Source organism: Sycon ciliatum, chromosome 8, assembly GCF_964019385.1.
Source record: "Sycon ciliatum chromosome 8, ocSycCili1.1, whole genome shotgun sequence".
Taxonomy (NCBI): Eukaryota; Metazoa; Porifera; class Calcarea; order Leucosolenida; family Sycettidae; genus Sycon; species Sycon ciliatum.
Window position 1 is genome coordinate 31,682,084 of NC_088650.1, and position 25,580 is coordinate 31,707,663.

At 48.4% G+C, this 25,580-nt stretch overlaps 2 protein-coding genes and 1 non-coding gene across 3 annotated transcripts in view; 1 reads left to right on the forward strand and 2 right to left on the reverse strand.

Annotated features, from left to right (window-relative positions):
* LOC135822752 (neural cell adhesion molecule 2-like) overlaps nt 1-1,866 on the forward strand; it is a gene marked incomplete in the record, with an annotated part of 31,753 nt that extends 29,887 nt beyond the window's left edge. The window contains 2 exon segments of the mRNA XM_065335581.1: nt 953-1,136; nt 1,179-1,866. Coding sequence (XP_065191653.1) covers nt 953-1,123 — 171 coding nt within the window.
* A 291-nt stretch (nt 1,867-2,157) lies between these two features.
* On the reverse strand, nt 2,158-24,325 carry LOC135822751 (mitochondrial sodium/calcium exchanger protein-like). Its single transcript, XM_065335580.1, has 12 exons — nt 23,761-24,325; nt 22,533-22,703; nt 19,858-20,025; nt 17,685-17,801; nt 15,664-15,865; nt 14,357-14,942; nt 12,392-12,576; nt 6,773-6,900; nt 5,578-5,655; nt 4,898-4,973; nt 3,671-3,751; nt 2,158-2,924 (listed from the first exon to the last, which is right to left on the reverse strand). The coding sequence occupies exons 1-12, from the start codon at nt 23,911-23,913 to the stop codon at nt 2,674-2,676; spliced, it is 2,196 nt and encodes a 731-aa protein (XP_065191652.1). The 5' UTR covers nt 23,914-24,325; the 3' UTR covers nt 2,158-2,673.
* Nucleotides 15,454-15,527, reverse strand: Trnai-aau (transfer RNA isoleucine (anticodon AAU)). Its single transcript has one exon. It is a non-coding gene; the product is annotated as a tRNA-Ile (tRNA).
* Nucleotides 24,326-25,580: the final 1,255 nt, after the last annotated feature.

Below are 25,580 nucleotides of genomic sequence, written 5' to 3' on the forward strand. Positions count from 1 at the left end.
GAATTTTATATATAACATCCCTATGCTTTTTTTTGTCTAGGGTCGTCAAGGAAAAAAAGCATAGCGTAGGGCCCTGAGCTTCCAAGCTCTCTCGTTATTACTATTTTTTACATTGATCACAGCTCACAAGCAAAGACAAAAAAAATGCATAGTGGGAGCATAGTGATGGTGAGGCTTTTTGCCCTCAGCCGACCTGAGGTCTCGGCGTCATGGGGACATACAATGCAAGGTCGGTTGCCGAAGAACTAGGGGATCGGCCTCGCAGCCTAGGCCGTTCTTATTTTCATGTACAGTGAAGCTCCACTGTACTACCGTCAAGAGTACATGAAAACCAGAGTGTGCAGCTCGGATGGGTTGCTGTCACGGCGAAATTCCGTGATTACATCATTTTTGTGATGTAGTGCGTGCAAGCAGGATTCAAGCAGGTCTCTTTCTGCACAACTGCAGCTCAGTTGTACGCACTTCGCCATTTCCCGCCTCAGATCTGCGCCAAATATGATGTAATCACGGAATTCCGCCGTGACAGACACCCATAGCAGAAAAGGCCCCAAGCTGAATACTCTGGATTTCATGTACTCTTGCTACCGTCTATGCACAGTTGAGTCACCGTGCATCCACTGGTATGCTGTGCTTGGTGAAATCCTAGCCTGGTCGTTCTCCGGCACCCGATAGTACAGTGAGGAGGTCTTGAACAACTCGGGTACATCCTGCGAAATGGGGAACCGTAACTGCGCAAAAGCAATGGGAAGTTCATGCAGATATGTGGTTCGAAAGCTCCCCATTCATGCATAGGTGTGGTTGGAAAGCTCCCCATTCATGCATAGGTGTGGTGTAAAAGCTCCCCATTCATGCATAGGTGTGGTGTAAAAGCTCCCCATTCTGTCTTCTTAATTTCGGTTTGCAGTGAGCTGGACTACACACTCTTTCTTCCTCTTTTCCTCTCTCTCTGCAGCCCGCTAAGAACTATGCCCAGGTTGAAACTGTCCCGGCACCCAAGTCTTCACATCCCTCAGTCAGCACTAATTATTCCGTGTCATCTGCAAAGACCGAGTACTCCAGTCTGGACCCAGTGAAAACCAGAGGTTACAGCAGCGATCCAGCAGGAGGCCATACAGTCGTGTAATGGTCTGTATGTCCGTGTGTGTGCGTGTGTATGTGTGTGCATGTGCATGTGTGTGCGTGTGTGTTCGATGGTATAATCCCAGCACACATTGCTATGTCTAACACAGCTTGTTCGCTATCATTGCTTCAGCGTTGGGCATGTGAAAGTGCGTGTGTGTGCGTGCGTGTGTGTGTGGGCGTGTGTGTGTGTGTGCGTGTGTGTGTGTGTGTGTGTGTGTGTGCGGGCGTGTGTGTTTGGTTCTTCCTGAACCAGTCCCGAGCAACATCACAAGGAGCCAATGTTCTGCTCCCAAGCTGTTATTCTCATTTACCAAACCTTTCCTTTCTCGTCCCGGTCTGTGTGCGTGTGTAGGGGGATCTTGCCCTCTCCCAGGTGACGTCTCACAGACCAACACTGATGATATTTTTCTGGGCAATGCAATATTTCCTGTGCTGCCTGTCCTTACCTCACTGTTAGCACTGCACATATCACTACGGCTAGTCACCGAGCACAGCACCATCTCCAGGATGCTCTTGTATATTGCTACATTCATTTGCTCTCTGTTTCAATTTCTCTCGCCCTTGTTACTGCTCAATGTTTCCGGTAGGCGAAGATACGCTTTTCGTACGACAAAACTCGTCTGTGATCCTCCAAACGCTCTGGAGAAGTTTGCCTGCCCAGTTACTATAAACGGGTTGCTGCTGTCACAACCCTGACCTGGTAAGAGGCCGTCCCCTCCTGGAATGATTACGGTTATAGCCTATCCTGGCTCTGAACTTCACACCTGAAATGATTGGTCGCCCTCAGCCAATCAGAGTTCAGCATCTTCTTGGCATGCTGGTGGCTGAACTCTTGTTGTTTCTGCATGAGGATGGAGAAACAAGCCAGAAAACTCTACCGAAGAAGAAAATCGAAAATTCCACCCCCTCCTGGAATGATTACTGTCATAGCCTATCCTCAGACCTGGCTTTGAACTTCACGCCTGAAATGTGATTGGTCCAACCGCCCAACCCGAGAAGAAAATGGAAAATGCTCAAAACATTCCTCCGGATCAATTGAAAATAAAAATCCTGTTTTCCTACGAAGCAAATGCCTACCTAGCATAGTAATAAATTGTTCATGTCAAACATAAAAATTGGAATTCGAAAGAAGAAACTAGGTCAAAATATTGAATACTGTGTCAAGTATATGTTTTTTAATCAGTTACCGGTAAGAAAATTCTGTAGTGAACTTAATTGTTGATTGAAATGTTTCGTCGAGGCATAGAAAACTCAGTTAAAAAAGGTGTAAAACTAGATAAAGGGGTAGATTTTTCACTCTCTTGGCCATTCCTACAATATTTACCTTCACTGACGAGAGTTTTACACTCGAAACAGTTGTTACAGTGTACGAAGGAATTCAGTACCAACGGATTGGCGCTTTGCTGGTGGTGTGCTGTGGCATGTATGGTGGTCGATGAAAAAAGGTGCCAGTAAGTAATAAATGAGTGATAAATAACATCTTGCGTTTAAGTTGTTCGTTCTGATAGATAGATAGATCCAATTGAAACCCCGCGGTTGTATTTCATTTTATTAAGCAAACTCCAATGCCAAGACTGCAGTTAGGAATGCTCCATAGCCGCAGAAGAGAGGAATCCCAAATGCTCTGCCGGCTTTCCATCCGCATTTGCAGTGAGAGAGGACGACGTAGGTTGTGGCAAAGGCTAGTCCAGCAAGCAGAGCACTCGAGGCAACTATCAGCTGATTAGTATACTCCAGTTGATAGTGCTCACCGTCGCGGAAGGTTGCCACAGTGGCTGACAGGCCAACGCCGATTAGCATATCTAAAGTTTCACGAGTCAAGGGCTGCTAATTTAACGCACCTGAAAGAAGTCAATTGAAAAAAGGCTAAGATTTGAGAGGAAAACTGCTGCATGCTGCATCACCAAAATTCCAACATTTACATTCAGCATGTACATGCCCTGATGTGCACACAGGGGCATTGGACACGCTACGGTCACTACGGTATTGGCCGTACCACTCTTTGCCCCAAGTACCCCGAAAACCAATAGAACGCATTGATCTGGGCTCTATATTTCGAACTTTTTCAGACAAGCCACCAACCCTAGAAATATGTACAGTTCACATGGCTTACCGTGCCACCCTAAAATACATTCCGACGTTGTCCCTGACTGCACAGCCATGCTATACCTAGTACCACCCTGACTGCACAGCCATGCTATACCTAGTACCACCCTGACACAGCCATGCTATACCTAGTACACCCCTGACTGCACAGCCATGCTATACCTAGTACGCCCCTGACTGCACAGCCATGCTATACCTAGTACGCCCCTGACTGCACAGCCATGCTATACCTAGTACGCCCCTGACTGCACAGCCATGCTATACCTAGTACCAGTGCATGTGACATGCATAGTCAGTCCTCCATGCACATGTAAGAACAACACAACCAAGATCCAAACCAACACATGAGTACACAATCGTGCAGGAGCAAGATCCAAACCAACACATTAGTACACAATCGTGCAGGAGCAGCGGCAGCAGCAGCAGCAGGCACGGAGGATACTGAGCAGAGGACTCCCGTAGCACGCCGCCACAGCCATCTCGGCCTTACCAGACTTTGCCACCAAGAAATTAGCAACCAAATCTGTAGCGTACAACAATTGCAATGCATACATTACATGTTGTCAATTTTGTACACACCAATCTAATCCTGATAATCAGTTTTCATATTACTCGAGGCCCCAGTGAGGGTTATGTAGAGAGTACAGTCATGCACATAGCCATACATGAAGTATGCACAGATGATGACTACCACAAAAGAAGCAGGGGTTGGGAGGCAGCATAGGAGAGAGGTAGCCACAGCTGCAGCAGCAGCACCACCAGCTGGAGGGGCTGGGAGGCTGGATAGGAGAGGTGGCCATAGCAGCAGCAGCATTGGCGGTGGCAATTCTATTCAGAACATGATCTGATATGCGGTAAGGCAGTGAGATAGATGCACACAGCCAAGTGCCATGGCCTGCCACTGGCATATTAGCAGAGGTTGCTGGCTGGTGGTTATTGCTGGGTACAAACCAAGTTTCAAAGTGCATCATGTGCTGCATAGAACCAATGGATCATCCTCACAAGACCCAATCCCGTGTTCTCTATGGGGTGCTCGCTAAATATGGGTCCAACCCGGCCCCTCAGACTAATATGAAGAGTACATGAAAACCAGAGTGTGCAGCTTGGGGCCTTTTCTGCTATGGGTGTCTGTCACGGCGAAATTCCGTGATTACATCATATTAGGCCCAGATCTGAGGCGGGAAATGGCGTAGTGCGTACAACTGAGCTGCAGTTGTGCAGAAAGAGACCTGCTTGAATCCTGCTTGTACGCACTACATCACTAAAATGATGTAATCACGGAATTTCGCCGTGACAGCAACCCATCCGAGCTGCACACTCTGGTTTTCATGTACTCTTGCTAATATGGGTCCACCCCGGCCCTCAGACTACATTCAGCAGTACATGCAGCTAGACTCATACCAGGCTTATCCGGGCACTCAGGGACTGGACACTGACCAGAACTTTGGGCTGGCCGTAACTGAGAATTACATCATACATTTTGATGAGGAAAAGGCCATACATATGGCATATGGCGTCACTATTTCCACAAAAAAGTGACAAAAAGAGTGGTGTAATGTTTCCCCTAAAACTCGCCCAATGGTGCCTGGTAGATCGAAGTGTGCATAACCTAGGTGCCCGGTTAACTGAGGTATGAGTGTAGGGGAGGATGCTGTGTATCATTGCTTACCACACACACTGTTCCCGCCAGCCAGAACAGTCAGTCCTAGGAACGCTCCATTCAGCTTCAGCACCACACCAACAGTCTGCACAACACACATACAGTGTACAACACACATAGTCATAGGGTGAGCATAGTCAGGAAAGAATGGGACAACTTGAAGAGGATGAAAGTAGACCCTGCACGCACACGGACACACACACACGGACCACACGTTACAATCATTGTACTGCTATCACCTAATAATAACGTAGCAGGAGGGGAGGCACCTTAATAATGGTGGACAGGAGAGAACTAGACGCACACAAATTGCACCAGTGCCCGGAACCCTATTTGCCACATTCATGTACCCCAAGTGCTACACTACCAGTGTCCGCCTGAGCATGAGGGGTAAAGCTGGAGATGGCGGTGTGCATCATGACAGCAAGGGGACTACTGGCCGCTGGGATTTGAGGGGATGTACATGTACGTTGTATGTTTTCAAAATACGAGTCACAATCATCCATTCACGTACATGTATGGGTAGTGCACATGTCCACCTGTGAACTCACGCTTACGCACAGGCGCGCGCACACACACAGACACATCCCACACACACGCACGCACACACACACACCACACGCAGGCACGCACACACACACACACACACACACACACACACACACACACAAACACACATGTCGACTTACATCTAGGATATTGACCACTTCATTGGCTATCATGTAGATCCATGCCACCGACATCAAGAAACCCAGGAATGAAAATATCTTTACAGCGGGCAAACAAACATACACACACACACACACGCACACATGCAAACACACGCACGCAAACATACACACGCAAACACACACACACACACACACACACACACACACACAAGCAAACACACACACAAACACATGCACGCAAACACACACACACACACACACACACGCACACACATACACACACACCCAAAGGAGTACACAACCATAATGCTCACGTGCACACACAAGCAGTTGTGTATACGCACCAACTGAGTCACTATACAGTACCTGCTAGTGGTTTGCAGGCAGGGGTAACAGAGAGCAATCAATGCTACATAGTACACATGGGTAAGTTGAACTTGTACAGATAGCCACACACTGGCAACTGTTTAAAAGACAAGGTGTGTGTGTGTGTGTGTGTGTGTGTGTGTGTGTGTGTGTGTGTGTGTGTGCGCATGCACGTGCGAGTGTGTGTGTGCGCATGCACGTGCGAGTGTGTGTGTGTGTGCGCGCGCGCGCGCGCGCGAGAGTGTGTGTGTGTGCGTGCGTGTGAGAGAGAGGGGGGGGGGGGGGGAGGGGAGGGTATAGTGTACAGTGCAACAGGCACAGTAAAGCATAGCGGTCACCGTTGTGCACACACTGTGACCTCTACACAATACTAGTACTGTCTCCCAGGCTTAGCACACTAGAGAGGTTCCGGGGTACGATTATCCGTGCCAAAATCCGTGTGGGCGCTACAGATTTTTTCCAGGCCTGCTCCATACGATTTTTCGGCACAGAGAATCCGTGTGGACTGGCTTTCACACGAACCATGTTTCGTATGGAGATTTTGCGTCATCGGGTGCAGAAAGATTTTTCGCATACAAATTTGGTACGAGAAACATGGATTTTCCGCGGGATGTTTTGATTTCGGTACAAATTTTCAAAATAAAAAGGCATAGCGCGGGAATGTGACGTGTTTGCGATCGTAACCTAGGCAATGACGGCAAACACATAAGTTCCGTACTCCGGAACATTTCACTGCTCGAAAACGACGTATAAAAAATCCGTAGCGCCTCTACGGATTTTGGCACGAAAAATCGTACTCCGGAACCTCCCTACTACTGACTCAAGACCTCACACAATACTGACTCACAGGCTTAGCACGGGGTGCTTGATAAGACCGGGTGAACACAATCACACAGAAGAAGAGCAAGAGTCCTACTCCGGATGCTACAACACCAACAAAGATCACTTCTGCACCTTGAATCTTGTGGAAGAATACTGCAGTGAACCAAGAAGAAGAAGTCAGAGACAACCAGGCAAGCATTGAGCAAGCATTATTATTATTGCTTGCCTGTGTTCTACCTCGCCCCAATCGCGCGCATCCCTGTCTTCTTGCTGTGGTTACCTTTTTTCTGGGTTTCGGTTTGATCTCTAATTAGTTAAATTACCACCTGTCTGAAAATACGCCCCGCATCATTTCAGGGCTCTGGCGTGGTTTTTCAACTGAGAAATTACGCTAAGTACCTAAGCCAGTGATTGCCGAAAATACGGTAGTTGTGTTGTGATTTTTCTTCCAATTGTCTCCTTGTTCGTTGTTCACAATTCTCTTCATGTCAGTTTAGAGTTAGAGTTAGAGAATTGTGCACAGTTTGTTCTCACAGCTCACATCAGCCATAACTAGGGCAGGGTTGGCTGCGGGCAGCCATATTGCAAGACAAAAATCCAGCCAACGAGAAGCGTACGCGACACACACTGCAGGATCTACAGATGTGTTCTCTATAGCAACAAATAGTATTGCCACTCTATGTGCAAGACGCCAACAAGTTGGGGTGCCAGTTCTAGATGAATGCACTGTTAATACAGGATATGGTTGAGACGCCACTGGCACATATCTTGTAAGGAACATATCAATAGTGACACGTGAGCTAGCACACATGTGCAGTCAAGAGGAAGATCCCTTATTTGGCTAACCACACAACAGAACGTGTTAGTGTCGCTAATACTATACGGCCCGCTGTGAGGGGGTTTCATAATAAGGTGAACTCCACAATAGAGCCCGCTAGTGATACCAAGACCCCTCCCTCAAAATTGTGTGCACCTGGCATTCACCCAGCATTCGCTGAAATCCTTACATTATGCCATGCACACTAGTCGCTTTATCCGAAGCTGATTTCGCTTCCTTGCCAGTTCTGGAAACTAAACCCGGAACTGCTACTAACTCCAGGGTGAAGTACTCGACAATTTGCTCGCTATCAACACGCACAACTTCACTAGCCGCTACAGAGCCGCTACCGTGCCTCCACACAGTGGACAAACAATACAATAGGAAGGATTGTAATGCAGCTTCACTGCCCGGCATTAGCTGCTGTTCTGCTGTTCAGGGACTGACACAAATAAGTAAGTACAGTCGTACCTCGCCATCCAGTCCTCTTTTATACGGATCCCTCACCATCCAGTCCTCTTTTATCCGGATCCCTCACAATCCAGTCCTCTTTTATCCGGATCCCTCGCCATCCAGTCCTCTTTTATCCGGATCCCTCGCCATCCAGTCCTCTTTTATACGGATCCCTCACCATCCAGTCCTCCTTTATCCGGATCCCTCGCCATCCAGTCCTCTTTTATCCGGATCCCTCGCCATCCAGTCCTCTTTTATCCGGATCCCTCGCCATCCAGTCCTCTTCTATACGGATCCCTCACCATCCAGTCCTCCTTTATCCGGATCCCTCGCCATCCAGTCCTCTTTTATCCGAATCCCTCACTATCCAGTCCTCTTTTATCCGGATCCCTCGCCATCCAGTCCTCTTTTATACGGATCCCTCACCATCCAGTCCTCCTTTATCCGGATCCCTAGCCATCCAGTCCTCTTTTATCCGGATCCCTCGCCATCCGGTCCTCTTTTATCCGGATCCCTTGCCATCCAGTCCTCTTTTATCCGGATCCTCGCCATCCAGTCCTCTTTTCCCGTATTAGGCCATCATTTTTTATATCTATGTTTCGCGTCAGTTCAACTTCAAGAATCATATGCGAGAGGTGGAAAAAAATAAAAAGTTGCAAAATAATAAAAAAAAGCTCATCAGAGGTGTATAAAACTGTACATAGCACAATAGCTCGTGCATGGTGTACATCCGAAAGAAAAATCGTACATCGAAGCACAAGATCTGCATCACTTTGGACAGAGGAGGCAACCGTTGGTGCCCATGCTTCGCTGGATTATTGTACTCAGCCTTCAGCAGAGGTGCAAAGAGCTCCGGAACGACGCATCCGCTCAGCTTGAGGCGATCGATGCGGTCTGTTGTAAGCTCATAGAATACTGCTCGCAGATGCCGAACAAACGATTTACCAACGCTGGCCTCGAGGCCATTTCTGAATCCCAGCTTTGCCGTATGCAACCAGTCCACACTGATGACTCGCACGATCGTACACTAAGGGTGCGTTCTTAAATCCTCTCGGAAAAGTTGGAGACTCTCCGAAAAGTTCGAGAGCTGTTCTTATATCCTCTCCGAATTTTAGGAGGCTCTCCAAAGCTCTCGAAGCTCTCCAAGCTTCAGAGGTGGTTGAAACTCGGAGATTCCCGCGGTTTCGGATCAGCGCATGCGAACTAGGCTAAAAGCCATGTGTTGATCCTGAGTGTACGCATTTCCCTTTTCGCATACGCACAGCGCATACTATTTTCGTGGCACTCAAGATCACGGTCCCTTTGGCGCTCCATTTTGCTTGACATCTGCAAAATATCTCCGAATTCTTCGAGACCCGTTCTTGAAGAATCCCAGTTTCTTCGACTTCTCTTTTCTTCTTCTTCTAGAAGCTGGAGAATTTAAGAACGCACCCTTACTGTGCATGGTTGAGTTTTTTATTTTTTTCCGAAAAAAATCAAAACGTATGCGTGCGGACGACGCGAAACATAGATATAAAAAATGATGGCCTTATCTCTAATATAAGCACAGTCTCCAATAATAGCACGTCTCCAATAATAGAACACCTTGGGGCGGCATTCAAAAAATAAAGTGCTCAGTCTCCATTATAAGCACACTGTGTAAATTCATTATCTGTACCGGCGAAAAAAACCCTGAAATGTGTGTCATACATGAATTTGGCATGGCAACATGACTCTGAAATAAGGTTGAAATAATAATGGAACAGTCTCCATTAATAGCACAGGGCGGAGGTACATTGAAAAAATAAAGGACCGTGCTTATATTAGAGATAATACGGTATCCGGATCCCTCGCCATCCGGTCCTCTTTTATCCGGATCCCTCGCCATCCGGTCCTCTTTTATCCGGATCCCTCGCCATCCGGTCCTCTCTCATCCGGATCCCTCGCCATCCGGTCCTCTTATATCCGGATCCCTCGCCATCCGGTCCTCTTTTATCCGGACCCCTCGCCATCCAGTCCTCTTTCATCCGGACCCCTCGCCATCCAGTCCTCTTTCATCCGGATCCCTCGCAATCCTATCCTTTTTCATCCGGATCCCTCGCCATCCGGTCCTTTTTTATCCGGATCCCTCGCCATCCGGTCCTCTTTTATCCGGAATCCTCGCCATCCGGTCCTCTTTTATCCGGATCCCTCGCCATCCGGTCCTCTTTCGTCCGGATCCCTCGCCATCCGGTCCTCTTTCATCCGGACCCCTCGCCATCCGGTCCTCTTTCATCCGGATCCCTCGCCATTTGATCCTCTTTCATCCGGATCCCTCGCCATCCGGTCCTCTTTCCTCCTGATCCCTCGCCATCCGATCCTTTTTCATCCGGATCCCTCGCCATCCGGTCCTCTTTCATCCGGATCCCTCGCCATCCGGTCCTCTTTCCTCCTGATCCCTCGCCATCCGGTCCTCTTTCATCCGGACCCTCGCCATCCGGTCCTCTTTCATCCGGATCCCTCACCATCCGGTCCTCTTTCCTCCGGATCCCTCGCCATCCGGTCCTCTTTCATCCGGACCCCTTGCCATCCGGTCCTCTTTCATCCGGATCCCTCGCCATCCGATCCTCTTTCATCTGGATCCCTCGCCATCCGGTCCTCTTTCATCTGGATCCCTCGCCATCCGGTCCTCTTTCTTCCAGATCCCTCGCCATCCGGTCCTCTTTTATCCAGATCCCTCGCCATCCGGTCCTCTTTCTTCCGGATCCCTCGCCATCCGGTCCTCTTTCATCCGGATCCCTCGCCATCCGGTCTTCTTTCATCCGGATCGCTCGCCATCCGGTCCTCTTTCATCCGGATCCCTCGCCATCCGGTCCTCTTTCATCCGGATCTCTCGCCATCCGGTCCTCTTTCATCCGGATCACTTGCCATCCGGTCCTCTTTCATCCGGATCCCTCGCCATCCGGTCCTCTTTCATCCGGATCCCTCGCCATCCGGTCCTCTTTCATCCGGATCCCTCGCCATCCGGTCCTCTTTCATCCGGATCCCTCGCCATCTGGTCCTCTTTCATCCGGATCTCTCGCCATCCGGTCCTCTTTCATCCAGATCCCTCGCCATCCGGTCCTCTTTCATCAGGATCCCTCGCCATCCGGTCCTCTTTCATCCGGATCCCTCTTTCATCCGGTCCTCTTTTACCCGGATCCCTCGCCATCCGGTCCTCTTTCATCCAGATCCCTCGCCATCCGGTCCTCTTTAATCCGGATCCCTCGCCATCCGGATCCCTCGCCATCCGGTCCTCTTTCATCCGGATCCCTCGCCATCCGGTCCTCTTTCATCCGGATCCCTCGCCATCCGGTCCTCTTTCATCCGGATCCCTCGCCATCCCGTCCTCTTGCATCCGGATCCCTCGCCATCCGGTCCTCTTTCATCCGGATCCCTCGCCATTCGGTCCTCTTTCATCCGGATCCCTCGCCATCCGGTCCTCTTTCATCCGGATCCTTCGCCATCCGGTCCTCTCTCATCCAGATCCCTCGCCACCCGGTCCTCTTTCATCCAGATCCCTCGCCATCCTGTCCTCTTTCATCCGGATCCCGTCGCCATCCGGTCCTCTTTCATCCGGTCCTCTTTCATCCGGATCCCTCGCCATCCGGTCCTCTTTCATCCGGATTCCCCGCCATCCGGTCCTCTTTCATTCGGATCCCTGGCCATCCGGTCCTCTTTTATCCGGATCCCTCGCCATCCGGTCCTCTTTCATCCGTACCCCTCGCCATCCAGTCCTCTTTTATCCGGATCCCCTCGCCATCCAGTCCGCATTATCCGGATCCCTCGCCGTCCAGTCCTCTTTGGTTCGGATCCCTCGCCATCCAGTCCTCTTTTATCCGGATCCCTTGCCATCCGGAAGAAAATCGTTGGTTACCGATTTACAGCATAATGTAGTGCATAGATATACAGTATGAGTGTTTGATTATCCGGTTTCCTTGCCTATCCGCATACTGTTTGTGGAAAATGGATGTGTGCGGTTAAACGAGGTCTGACTGTACTAGCATGACAAGACTCGGATGGAGAGCCAAGGATGAATTCATAGTAAAAAAAGGGACCAAGGAAGTACAGGTTACGCTAGCACTGTAACGTCCACTAACGACACCGGTTAATAGTACTTGACAATCTGCTGATGCGATAACATTGCACGACATTGATCAACTGTACTGACGTTCTACTGACGCTCAAAATCCATCCGGTTATAAAATAGGAAATTATCGTGTCTGTTCCCGAAAAAAGGGAACTCACGACGGCCGCTAACACCCGGTAAACACGCTGACGTTCTACTGACGTTCAAAAATCCACCTGGCTATGCTAGGAAAGAAAAAGCATAGCCATGATGCTTACACTTTCCAGTTACACGTGCACTCTACTTACAATCCAGAGCTAGAGTAGCAAAAATCGGCGCTATCAAACAATTGGCAGCGATGAGGAACTTGTTCCAGTTGGCATTGGTATGTTCGTCCGTATCATCGTCGTTGCTGGGCTGTATGACGGGCGTTGTTAGTGTTAGACACAGACGTATCGGAACTCGCAGGACTAGCATGACACGACCAAGCCAGCTGTATAAGAGTATAGACACACAAACACACACACGCACGCACGCACGCATGCACACACACACACACACACACACACACACACACACACACAGACAGACACAGACACACACACACAGACACACACACACACAACAATGACAACATTACGTGCTTTGATTCTTGAAGTTCGTTCAAACAGACATATTTACACACAGACCAGGGGCATCACTCGTGATGGGCACGGGGGGGGGGGGGGGGGGGGGGGGGCACGTGGACCCCTCTAAAAAATTCGACCTTGGTTTTTTGCGAACTCCTGGTTATGAAAAGTGTAGTGCTGGTAGAATCTACTAATAAACTACATGCACTAAAACTAGTTGTACTTGTCTGCCGCGATCGCGCGAGTGCATGTAGCGAGTGCATGTACATGACCTATTGTACTAGTGCTACTAATTTAGTACGTACCTACTGCGCGCGTGCACGTGCGCGCAGCGCTGCATCCTTTGGCCTTGTACTACAGTCCATTCATTGGAAACTGGCACCCTAACGTTTTGGTGTCTCCCGCACATAGTTGTAGATATCGTGAAAACGACAGTACATCCTGCATTGTGTCACCCGTGCAATTACTCCTTGCCACATTTGAGGCCAGAAAAGTCCAAGAACAGGGAAATAGAAATTCAGCCAGGTTTTACAAAATTGGGACAGGTATGCCATGGCAAAATGTATGGAGAAACAGATCCCAAACCCAGATTTTTGAGATTTAAAGTGGGTTTTTGATCCTCAATTCGGCCCAAATCGGACTTTCAAAAGCCAGCGGGACAGTTTCCGATGAATGGACTGTAGAATCTACACGCGCGGCGGCGTGCTGGGTGTTTGTTTGAAACAGAATAAATAAATAATTCAGTGTGGTCGCAAGTCACCACACTTGAAGAGTCTTTGGAGCTGTTTCCTCTCAAAATGTCGTCTTCTCGAAAAAGGAAAGCGTCTGGCCAACTCACTATCAGCGAACTTTTTCGTGTTTTCCTGTGCAAAATTCCTGTGCACTCCCCCCCCCCCCCCCCCCCCCCCTGCGAAGGGGTCCGGTGACGCCCCTGCAGACACAAAGACTGCTGTACAAGCTGATGAACTGACGATCAAACAAACAGACACACAGATGATCAGACAAACGAACGACAGACGTACAGACGGTCAGACAAACATTCCAACATATGGACCGACATAAACAGACGGGCAAGTCACTGCAGATGAAGATTGAAGAGCAACGCCGGTCTTTCATGTTACATGCCGGGTATAGTGGAGTGGGCGAAGACAATGATTGGAAACAGAGGCGCGCCACCAGGTTGTGTTGAAGTGAAGAGACTTATCCACTGCCACTGGGCAGTAACCCACACTTACATGGCAACTCTCAACCAATAATGGATGAGGGCAGCATGATCTACTCTTCTAGGATCACTTGAAGAGAGAATGAATGTCGCTAATAGAACAATACCCTACTCCCTAGCCCTGGCTGGCTTGGCATATCGATACACGTACACATGCATGCATGCATGCATGCATGCACATACACACCCACACACACACGCATGTACACACACACACACACACACACACACACACACAAACACACACATGCAACCACGCACACACACATACATACATACATACACACACACACACACACACACACACACACACATACACACACACACACACATACATACACACACACACACACACACACACACATACATACATACACACACACACACACACACACACACACACACCTATGATTATAATCTACCTCAGAGCTTTGAAATCGTCCACACTGTACGGCCATAGACCAGTAGCCAGTTTACGCCAGGGACTAACTGGTGGTGGTGGCAATGGTGGTGGGCTAGCTGTAGTCGACGACTCGGCTATCGGCTCACTGGCTTCCGACCTAGGTGCAGCATGATGCGCGGCGACTTCCAGCTGTCGTGTGGACTCGGAAGCGCTCCACGCGGATCTGGGCACGTTCTGCGCTCCAGCTTTGCCGATCTCTAGCTTATCATGTGCGGTATTATCATCAGATTGTTTTCCAGGAGAGCCGACAGCTGATGATTGTCCAGTAGATGCTGGTGTTGAGTCACTGGCTGGTAAGTCATCATCTTGGTTGGATTTGAGCAGACTGCCGTCGCTGGCCATACGCCAGTCCACCGATCCACCAGCAATGTTACCTGTGAACGCACCGCCCGTGTACGACTCGCTCATTGATCCACCGCCCAGCGATGCGCCCAGGTCTTGTCCACCGCTGGTACCAGTAGTACCATGGCTGCTGCCACCGCCGCCTGACTGCTGGCGTGAAGCACTGCCGTGATCAGGGCTACCAAGTAGTGGTGTGCGCTCAGCTGCACACACACACACACACACACACACACACACACACACACACCGATAAGAATATGACTGTTGTAAAGACTGCACAGTGCAAAGACAACAACGTGCAATCATTTAAAATGCGCTTCCCGAATCCCTTCGCACAAATCATATCCCCAATTCATTTCGCCAGGAACTTAACAATTTCATTCATCTTGGGCACCCTGTAAGAAGACCTTAGGGTCTGTTGGGAATGCCCAAGTAAAATAATAAAATACAATACAAATACGAATCACCCGTCCCTGGGGCTCACCTCAGACCAAACCATACATGTGACTTTTGCAGAGCGGATTGGTCGAAGACCACGACTGAGAAACAGAGAAGATCAGCTAGAAGTGATGCTAGGGAGCAGACGCAATGTTCTGACTGTGCCGTTTCAGTGCATCTGAAATTCACAGCCACCACCGGCACGTAGTGACTGTACCTGCCATGGCGTCACCTGCCACCTTGATTGTTGATAAAAAAAATAATAATAAAAGAGCGTGCTCCCAGCAGGGCTCGAACCTGCGACATTCGCGTTATTAGCACGACGCTCTAACCGACTGAGCTATGGGAGCTCATGTTGATGGTGGTGATGTCGCTATAAAAAAGTCAGCCACACACTCGCCATGCATAATAGCTGAAGGTGGATAGGATTAAGAAATTAACCAAATAAGACACAGACAGATGAACAGGCAGGAAACTAAAGCTTACATGCACCAGCTCCGGCATCTGCTAGATGTGCAGTCCCGCGCTGTGACCACTTTAGCATGATAATGACAGTGGAGACGTAGACGACATACAGCATGATGTAACCCAGGGCTTCGTAGCGCATTATGCGACCGTCCCACAGCATCACTATCAGCCAGCAAATAGCCGCAACGTAGAAGCCGACATCTCGTAAGAACGTCGTCAGCTGAAGCAAGAAAGCACGCACAAACAACACATTTTTTTTAAACAGGCCTCAGATTGGACTTTTTAGATTCGGGCGGAGAGCCAAGGATAAATTTACTTCAGTATAAGAAGAAAAGAGGACCAAGGAGCTACAAGGTACGCTATAACGTGTCGTGTCGGGCAATGTTATCGCATGAGCTGATTGTAAAGTAACTGGTGGTGTTAGTGGACATCATAGCGCAACTTGTAGCACATTGGTCCTCTGTTCTTCTTATCGGATTTTCTCCATAAATATTAATTTTAATCTGCCACACCCCACAAATGTACAGTTGTTACGGGTTCTTGCTAAGACCTGACAATACTACACGACGTTTCCAGGAACTAGTGGTGTCACTAACAGTCCATCGGCAACACTTCACTGCAGCAAATACCCATGACAAGGCATTGGGGTTTTCTTTCCTGACTGTTGCGCAACGGGTCTAGAGTGAAAGACTTTTCATGGCTTATTTATGTTGTTCTTTAGTTTTATTTCGTAGTGGTTTTGGCTTGACTTTGTTGCATTGTTTTGGTTGCATGTGCAGTCTTCTGTACATGTCTACAACATGGAACGCTTACGTCATCGTCGCGCGTGCAACATTATTTCGCGCGCATGCTCATTATATACTGCCGCAACGTTTGTCCTTTTCTTCAGTTATCAGTTTTACCTCGTCGTGTCCGGTCTTCTTGTCTGTCCGTCTTCGTCTTGTCAAGATATTATGTAGAACTTTTAGTTCAGTTGCGCTGTTGTGTGTGGCGAGTCGGATGGGCGGGGAGGCTGGGCCCCTGACGCCTGGAGAAGATGTGCTGGTGCACGAAACTGACGGTCATGGGAGCCCATGAAAAGCAGGTGTTGAATGAACAGGGTTAAAATGAATACGGGTGTTTAGAAGGAAGAAGTTGGTTGGTTGTTGGTTGGTTGCTTATAAAACTATCGCCAAAGTCGTCACCACTATTTTCGTACTGATGGTGTTTATACACAGAGTATAGGCGCACAATGTGTAAACTTAAAAAAAATAGCACAAACCATATAGTGCGAATGGAGCTGTTGTTGGTACAGTACCAGACGCGACTGTCCGCAGAACATTCAGCAGTGCTAAGCTAATCACGTGGAGAAAGAGAGCTACAAGTATGGGTTGCGCTATAAACGACACTGGCGTCACGAGGATAGTAGAGTGGAGTGTTGCTAGCGGGGTGCTTGTGCTGGGTGTGCAAACACCGTGTGGTCAACTTCAGCTATGGGGTCTTCAGCGGCAGAACTTCACGCCACGTGACGACTCGGAACCTGTACACATTATTTGCACCCTGTGCGTGATAGATACAGGGTTGTACAGCACTGTATGGAGGTTATGCAGGTAGTTGCACACTCTTGTGGGTTATGTACTCTTATGAATGGATGGATGGAAAAGGAAAGAAGTGGTGCCCATCAGCAGAAACAAACACCAAGTGCTCTCCGAGTTGTGGATTTTTGTGAGTTTCAGACACACCTTTCAGGATACCATGGCGCCAGGATAAAAGGAGAGTTATCTGTACCGGTCAACAGGATAGACTCTGAATGTGACCACTGAACTGGGCTGGAGGTTATACTCAGAATGTGTGGTCATTGAACTGGGAAAGAGGTTATACTAAAAACGGGGCCATTGTACTGGGATAGAGGTTATACCCAGAATGTGTGGTCATTGAACTGGGATAGAGGTCATACTCAAAATGTGGTCATTGAACTGGGATAGAGGTTATACTCAAAACGTGGCTATTGAACTGGGTAGAGGTTAGACACAATGTGTGACTATTACATACAAACGGACCTTGATATGAAGCGGGTAGTTGAACGCGATCAGGCCGACAACGACCGATGTCACAAACAGACCACCGCCAAGTATAGCACCCATGCCGGTCTCGGCCCGTACCGGGTCTTGATCACCCTGTACACACACACAACAACGACGACGACAACAACAGCAGCAGCAGCAGCAGCAGCAGCAGCAGCAGCAGCAGCAGCAGCAGCAGCAGCAGCAGCAACAACAACAACAACAACAACAACAACAACAACAATAACAACAGCGAGAATAACAACGACGACAATGACAACGACGACAGGGACAACACCAAGAACAGCAACAATAACGATGTTGACATGCTGGCATGAATGGCGTACATATCGCCTACAACCAATTCCTGTCATCACGACATCGACTGAAACTAGTGGCTAGTGTGTAAGTTTTGAAAACACTTCTATCCCACGTACTCGACTACCAAAAGCCCGTGTATAGGCCCCGAGCGTATAGAATAGCAGCCTCGATTTCCTGGGCGTATACAAGGGCACGGGTGTTATTTTGGAACCGGGCGTATACTTGGAATAGGGATAGCAGTAAGTATTGGGTATCAGTACCTGTACATGTACTGGTGTTTCCGGCATACCTGGGCGTGTACATGGGCATGGGCGCTATTTCCAAACAAAAGTGTTGACTTCCCTTGACTGGGCCTGTACACGAAGGGTGGGCGTAATTTCGAGTGGGCGTATACAGGGGCTTTTACGGTATACTTGGTCCGACTTATTAAAATGTGCGCTTCACTTCAAAACTCAAGCATATGTACAAACGAGCAACTGTACTAAAAAATCAACCAAGAGACAGTAGATAGATAACTACTGTGTCGTTTCTTGGCCTGACCTTCTAGTTTTCATCGCTGCTGGTGTCTCAGGGCGCATCTGCAAGTGCATCAACCTGCAACACGTTGACATTTTTTCATCTCCTCCAAGCAACACTGCGCTTCTTTGATTTTTTCACTCCATAGGCACGATTTACACGATCGACTTCGCCTCCTCCTCGTGTAGTACGACTATCAGAATGGTGGCTGTTGGTGTTTTCGCCTGAAGCTCCCACGACACCTTCAAATGAGGCGAACAAGTAAACCACCAAGCATAAAAAAAATCACTTCTGACCACCGTGTACCGTGCGTGTAATGAGTCTGAGCTGTGTCGACATGTCATGCAGTCAGACCATGCGTAGGTCTACGCGTGCTCTTCCCTGCCTGTTTCACGAATCCACTGGCCCCGGAGATTAGCGATCTTGTGACGCATCGCGATCGCGGCTCCGCGCGCGGATCCGAGGACTCCGCACCGTATCCGCCGGATAATTCACCCTTTCTGCACTCCAGTTTTCCAGCCAGGTTGTCGCCTGAAAGTCGACCTCAAGGCCTTTTATTTATTTCGAACAACTTCTCGACGATCTCTTCTGTGATCTTGATTCGTTGGCCGCCACATCGTGAACGACTGCAAGAGAGATCAGCAAACTGGACGGAGCGATGCTGGTGCTTTCTGCACGAGTTTCTGGATGACGCGTTTGCTGAAATTCTGCCAAGAAAACAGCGATTGCAGCGATTTCAATCCGCCAGGAGGCACTCGAGAACGATCGCCCAGGAGATTCTGGTACTCCGTGACAATCCCCCATCGCAGCGGGGTGCTGATTTCAGCACCAGGCCTTCTCTGTGTTGCGCGAGAAGCAACAGGAGTCCTCTGACGACAAAATTTGGACGTAAAATGCTCGAGTCGACTAGGATCCCGAGCCGCTACCTCCGTTGGAGTTGGAGCCATTTCTTCTTCAACATCACAAATTGACAACTGAAGGATAGTGTTAGGTAGCTGGAAAGTTTATTCCGTCCTGAGGTTATTTGAATTTGTTTGGTTGACGTTAGAATCGAAACGCACATTTTTTAATAAGTCGGACCAAGTACATTATAGGCTCCCAGCTGTGCCGAATAAAAAAGAGGCATTGCATGCAATCGTGAAAAAAATGTGACTGGTACTGAGAGTGTAATTGTGAGGCACATACTGCAGGACAAAGAGCCTTGCTTCTTTCCTTTGTTTTCTTTCTTTGTACTCTTTCCCCAACCCACGAAATTTCTCTGAGTTGGAGATCCCGTCGACAAGCCTAGAGCCCCTGGGTAATCCTAAACAAAAATACGAATACGGTGACTTACCGTCGTTATGAGCACGAACAAGCTGAATATGTCCGCCGCTCCGTTGCCAAAGGCCAGGAACGTCACGCCTGCTACACTCTCGCTGAGACCCAGTGTGTTGGAGATGACGGACAGGGCCGGGCACAGGAAGTACTCCACCGTCACGCCAATAGCTAAAAACAGATAGAGCTGTGTAAGAGAGAATGGGAAGTACGCAAACAGCACAAACCAATAACAGAACTGAACGGGCATACCAGGCAGTAGTACGAAATCACAACCGATGTATTTTATTACTCCCTGGGCATACATGTACAGTAAAAGCTGGTGTAAGCGACCTCTGTGTTTAGTGACCACCTGCTCTCAACGACCGTTTTTCCATGCACCGACAGTTCTACACAGACACTGTGGGACCTGGTTCTAAAGACCACCTGGCGACCCCAAACGAGAGAGCTTGGAAGCTCAGGGCCCTACGCTATGCTTTTTTGCCTTGATGACCTAGACAAAAAAAGCATAGGGATGTTATAAATTCTTTAAAAAAATCCTTTTTTTTAGACATAACCTGGGATTCGAACCCGCACTATCGCGCGCCCTGCATGCATCCCCCGATACACTTCGCATACATACTAATTCTTCCAAGTTGTTTCACATTGTGATCTTGCATTTGAAAGCCCTATTTGAATAGAATATGCATTGTGGCCAGCCGTCTTTGATGGCACGGTACGGTAGGGGATAGGTACGGGACAGGTACGATCGAGGGTAATACGACACCGTCTCCCGTACCGTACCGTACCATCAAACACAGCTGGCCACATACAGCTGCCCGCAATATTCAAATAGGGCTTTCAAACGCAAGATAATAACGTGAAGCAACTTGGAAGAATGGGTATGAATGCGAAGTGTATGGGGGAATGCATGTAGGGCGATAGTGCGGGTTCGAATCCCAGGATATGCCTGAAAAAAAATAGGAGAATTGAAAAATTTATAACATCCTATGCTTTTTTGCCGTCAGATACGGATAGCGCCAGGCGTGACACAAACAAACAAACACACAAACAAATACCAAATTAAAGCTGTGTGGACCCTGGCTAGCGCCAGACGTTACTGAAGTAACGTCTTCTGCATAGCTACGGGAATAACCCTGATAATTGTATGCAACTGCAATTGCGATATATTCTTTACCCTATTTGGGGCATAACTTTGGTGTTCGTTATTGGATTTCCATTATCTTGGGCTTCCTGGAAAGCTCTCCGCGAGCAGAGTAATTAGAGCTCAAATTCAACACCACAGGAGTCACATATCCAACGCCACGGCGCCCCGAATAGTCCACAGAGCTGGATATACGAGCAAATTAACTCGACGCCAGCCATTTCACTCTCATTCATCGCGGATCGCTTATTTTTTTGCGCTGAGTTTAGTTTTATGCTGGCCACGTGCAGGAAGCGTGCCTGGATGAATCAGCATGTCATCCAAGGGAAAATCCCTCTCTCAAGGCCAGTCACTGAGAAAACAGTTCCGACTTTTGCCTTGACTGAAATGTCGAGCGCGATATCTCTGCGACGCGACATCGTAGCTCTTCGGCAATTATTGCATTAGAAAGCTGAGCTCTTCGGCTTCTTCCCAGATATTTTGGTCGTCGAAATCCGTCAATTTTCGAGTGAGTTACGAACGTTTTAGTCCATCGACGGTATACCGTCGATATTTGAATGTACTCCAATGGGCTCCAAAGGGTTAAACCAGGCTTTACTGTAGTAGTAATCGGAATAGACGTTATGTGGATGAAGTCGCGGTGGTGAGTCAGCGGACCAGCTTAAGGACGGGGGAACGTATACAGCGTGATCCAGCGTAGCCACTTGCGGGCGCTAGGTATGCAGCGCGAGTCGCTAGCGCATTGCTGTGCCGCGACTTTGCTGAAGCATCTCAACTGATGATGGCGTGATCACATAAGCTGGATAAATTAAATGATAGCTCCCACAGTGTTTTCCTGAGGGAACGTTTCAGTGTATATGCAGCTGAAAATCAAAAACAGCCACCGAGGAGGCATGTGCCAGAAACCTAGTCTCGGAAAGTGAAACCATTTTACGCTGCTCTGAATGTATGCAGAGAGGGGGGGGGGGTGTAAAATTGCCAATCCACGTGCAGTACGCACCAGTCTCAAACTACAAAGGTCACCCGAGCCGCAGGTTATACAGTCCTAAAACATCTCAGTGACGGGGAATCTGACACGATGCAGCTGCCCTTGTCCAGTCTAAACCTATGGGTGGGGGTGGAACCCTTCTGACCTGGTCCTCGGACATAGGTGGTCGTGCTACTAGTATCAGCTTGGTCGCCTGGGCAGGTTTAGCAGCATACAGTCGACTCCTGATATAACGAACACCGTTGTGCAGGAGAACTAGTCTTTTTATAGCATAGCCAAAGTTTGTTATAGCAATGTACTTACACAGTGGGTTCAAACTACTGGGACATGGACAACGGTTCGCTATATCACGAACTTCGATATTTGCGAGATCGTTACAAGTGAAGTCGACTGTAGTTTTCAATTTCATTGCACACAGTGAATGGGGATTTTGGCATTTTGCCCTCGGTCCGTAGTTGGCTTCACCCTCACTTCCTTGTAGTGGCTATTTTCATCATGTGCCATGAAGTGCAGACAGTAAATAAATAAATAATAAATAAAAATAAAGATGATCTTCACTAACCAGCCAAAGGAAGAGAACAACCATGGCTAGTGGTTGAAGATTGCTATTCAGATGACAGTAGGGCAATTCGAGATAGCTGATAAAACCACCGGCGATGGCGCAGTCGTCCGTGGTCTCCACAAACCGACACTGGTTACTAGTATTGTGAACGTGAACATCCTTGCAGTAGATCTGTCGGGCAGGGAACACACACACACACACACACACACACACACACACACACACACACACACACACACACATGCACATACACACACGCACACACACGCATGCGCATACATACACACATACCACATACGTGTACCACAGACAGACTGAGACGTCATCAGGGCTTTGAAGCCAGTACCTCTATGCTGCTGCATATATACATGCGCGGAATGGTGGTAGTAAACCGAAAAGGGAGATACCATACAAAAAGTGAACACTACCCCCCCCCCCCAAAAAAAACAAAATTGAAATAATAATAACAACTCTTCCAGCCCTCCCCTCCGAAGAGGTCGAAAAAATCACAGTTTACTTGAGACTCAGTAGGAATTCTCCTTGTCCATAGGAATACCACTACCATCAGGCAGCCAGGGGTCAAGGTGCAGATGCAGCTCCTAAACTGCGGCGGTGGGAAGTGACTAGATCAGACTCAACAAACGTGGTCAAAGACCGAAAATCCCATTCGCTCCGTCCATGTTTCCCTCGTGCCTGGTCACGAGTTCCCAATCAATCGTGGGTTGCAGCACCAGTGGGGAATCCTTCCTGCTCCCAGCAGTGACTTGAACCTGGTACCCTTTAGTTCTGAGGCATGGTCCTAGACCATCAGGGGCGTGCTCGGCCCCCCAACTAGGGGGGTGCACGGGAGCCGAGGGGAGCCCCCCCCCCCGGCAATTTTCTGCAATTTGTTTGCAACCTTTCTTGAATTTTAAAGCATATTTGCATACATTACAATTATTGCAATTACCCAGATTGAAAATTTTTGGGGGGTGCACGTGCCCCCCGTGCCCATCGCCGAGCACGCGCCTGACCATGATTTGGTTGCCTGCACACCGCTACAGAACTTGCTTATTTACAGTGCAAGCTTGCTACTCTGCATTCATTCTCAAACAATGCAGGTTACCAGATATATCTGGAAAAGACCTGCAGCCATGAAGTTGATTGTTTGTAGAACCTGTAGTGTTTGAAAATTAATTATATCCAGCGGTATTACACGTGTGCCCTAGTTGAACATGCATTGACGTACCTTGGACGAGTTATTGTTTGTTGTATTTTCATCCATTCGCACCAGCATAGCCTGGTTCATGTCCGTAATGCCTGTGACTGCGCGGCAACAGCAGCAGTACATGCACAACACAGCCACGCAAACTGCGGAATAGCTCATCGCTAGCAGCTTCATTCTTGCCCTACGCAAGCACAACTTCCCCCAAGTTACTTGGCCGGTGTCTCCGAAATTGCAACACTCTCGGACATCGGCCAGCGTTGGTGCAGGCTTGCCGTAGTAAAATATAATCGAAAGAGAGATGTCTCCGAAATGACTCACTTTGAAGAGCTATTTGAACATGAGCTATTCCATGGCACCGCGACCGTTGCTGTCACACATTCAGCCATGATAGCACTGCTGCTAGTCCCGGGTCGACAACAAAATGCCGAGTGGGACAGCTTGCTATCTATACTACAGGAACAGATGGCAGTTCTGTGCATCCGGGAGAGAGAGAGAGAGAGAGCGAAATGCTAGATTCGAAGGCCAAAACTCCAGTGAGTGAGAGTAGAGAGGCTGTAGAGCTAGAGTCTACCAGGGTCTACAATGTACAGGAAACGCTGGTAGTAACTGACAGCCAGGCTGTAGTCATACTCATGAGTCATAGTCACACAATAATCTTTATTACTAGCACTAGATCTACGTAGCAGTAGTTGACAGCTCTTGCCAGAACAATCATGTTTGTGTACGAGGTGGGCTGTAGTCTACTCTGACTAGTCTGAGTCTACCGTCGACCCTTTCCACAAAGCACACACTCGATCCTGGACTGCCCAAAACTACAATGATTCAATACGAGGTGATTTGTAATAATTTTACATGAAAGTAAAAAAGGCTATCATTCCGTTGCCCTGGCGAGTTTTGAAGTGTGCATGGTCTCATTTTGTCACTCTGTATGTCCTCTATCCATATATAAACTTCTTGATCGCACAACACAAACATGAGAGACACAGCGTGGGGTTGCTTTGCATGCATTTTTTCACCCAGAAAAAGTGTGTACAAAATTTTACAAGTCAGTAAAATAGGGTCTAACATCAACAAATATGACCTAAATGTGTCAATAAGCTTGCAATGGGAAATCAAGATATATCTGAAGCAAGTCACATGCAGAGAAAGCAGATTGGTTTTGCAGGTTGCTCAACATATTGGTTTCTCACGGTACGTCGTCAACTCCGGTTCAAACGGTAGGTAATCTTTGACCGCCTACCGGCATTGTAGAGCATGAGCACGCAGACCTTATCTTGCTGCTCCATTCTTTCAACTTGCTATTCATCGTCATGTGTGAAACAACCACACTAATCAAACATACCAGCCATGATGCGTTCCAGCCGTCCCACGACAGTGTGCCCTCGTGCATCTGAACGACAGTGCACTTAACCAGCACCTACTGACAGTGTCGGAGCTTCCATACTCTCCAAGACAAGTGCAGTGACTCCTTCACCTGATTCATATACTTCTGTGTTGGAAGAAGACTGCAGACCACCCTCAATGGGTGCTCCGCCGTCAACACCCAACATACATTCATGCCACATCATTTCTGCATTTGCTATTTGCCGTCGTGAATCTCTACCAGCACGTCTAAGGTAGCAAGCTGAGTTTCATACGTAGATCTACTGACCAGCTAATTATTTTACCTGTACGCCATAAGCATCAGCAGCTTCGAACTTGGATTTGAATCACCTCAAGTTCATGACGGGTGAGTGAAATACACCTACTGTCAAAATTGCAGTTTCTGACCATCACCTTTTTGGCTAATCTCTTCTTCAGCCCTGCTACTCTTGACGGTGTGGCAGACTCAATACCGGCCT